General features: G+C 48.2%; 1 protein-coding gene across 1 annotated transcript; it reads left to right on the plus strand.

The window, feature by feature from the left end:
* The first annotated feature begins 485 nt into the window (after positions 1-485).
* RNF182 (ring finger protein 182) lies at positions 486-1229 on the plus strand. The gene has a single exon (XM_004382975.1). The coding sequence runs from the start codon at positions 486-488 to the stop codon at positions 1227-1229; it is 744 nt and encodes a 247-aa protein (XP_004383032.1).
* Positions 1230-1454: the final 225 nt, after the last annotated feature.

Genomic DNA, 1454 nt, shown 5'->3' on the forward strand with positions numbered 1-1454 from the left:
AAGCCATACGGTGCTCTAGATTGAACTTTACACCTGTTAGGATTCTTAATTCCTTCTTCACTGTCCTAATAGTGGACTGAAACAGCTAAGCACAGAGAGATGTCTCCTGTCCTGGGGGCAGAGATGCTTGACAGTCTGATGAGATGAAGGGAATTTAACGTTTTAAGTCTGTTGCTTCTAATCATTGAAGCCCAGAAAATTCCATAATGTGCGTTTCAGAAACACCTTTCCCGTGAACCGTTCATATATTAGAATCTCTTTTTTCTCTACAGATCCTCCACGTGGCCTTTTTTTATATGCGTTTGAGGTGGCTAGTTAAATGCAGAAGCTGAAAATGCCTGGAAGATTTTGGGTTTCTTTTAGTCCTTGTCCAGCCTTACTACATCTCTGCCTGATCGGGGCAATACGCTATTCAGAGGGCACTTAATCGAAGTCATTCCCTAAAGAGACACGTCTGGTAGGAGACTGTACACATGTAACTCAAGATGGCCAGTCAGCTGCCAGAAGACGCCGCAGAGACGCAGGTCTCGGACGAGCTCGAGTGCAAGATCTGCTATAACCGGTACAACCTGAAACAGAGGAAACCCAAAGTGCTGGAGTGTTGCCACAGGGTCTGTGCCAAATGCCTCTACAAGATCATCGACTTTGGGGACTCCCCACAAGGGGTCATCGTGTGTCCCTTCTGTAGGTTCGAGACTTCCCTTCCGGATGACGAAGTCAGCAGCCTACCCGACGACAGCAACATCCTGGTGAACTTGACTTGTGGAGGCAAAGGGAAGAAGTGCCTGCCAGAGAACCCCACCGAGCTACTGCTGACCCCCAAAAGACTGGCCTCCCTCGTGAGTCCCTCACACACATCCTCCAACTGCCTGGTGATAACCATCATGGAGGTGCAGCGCGAGAGTTCCCCGTCTCTCAGCTCCACGCCTGTGGTGGAGTTTTACAGGCCTGCCAGCTTCGACTCTGTCACCACCGTGTCACACAACTGGACTGTGTGGAACTGCACGTCCCTGCTCTTCCAGACATCCATCCGGGTGTTGGTTTGGTTGCTAGGTTTGCTCTACTTCAGCTCCTTGCCCTTAGGGATCTACTTACTGGTATCTAAAAAAGTCACCCTGGGGGTTGTCTTTGTCAGCCTCGTCCCCTCGAGCCTCGTTATCCTTATGGTGTATGGCTTTTGCCAGTGCGTCTGTCATGAATTTCTAGACTGTATGTCACTTCCCAGTTAATAGGTCGGCAAAGAAAGAAATTTGATACACATTGCCAGGCTAGCGGCTAGGTAATTTATAACTTATTTTCTTTTATATCCTTTATGATTAGTGTCCATGACATTAACCAAACCACTGGCCATGTTTTTGTGGCCATTTTTCGTCAGAGTGTTGACTCGATTGGTTTTTCCGGATGATGTTCCCTGCTACGTGGGTTTCAGCAAAGAAGCAAAAACGTGTGAGCAC

The sequence above is a fragment of the Trichechus manatus genome, unplaced genomic scaffold (assembly GCF_000243295.1).
Source record: "Trichechus manatus latirostris isolate Lorelei unplaced genomic scaffold, TriManLat1.0 scaffold00103, whole genome shotgun sequence".
Lineage (NCBI taxonomy): Eukaryota > Metazoa > Chordata > Mammalia > Sirenia > Trichechidae > Trichechus > Trichechus manatus.

Excerpts from the sequence above, each read along its gene's own strand:
- RNF182 (XM_004382975.1), top strand. The coding sequence starts at position 486 with ATGGCCAGTCAGCTGCCAGAAGACGCCGCAGAGACGCAGGTCTCGGAC.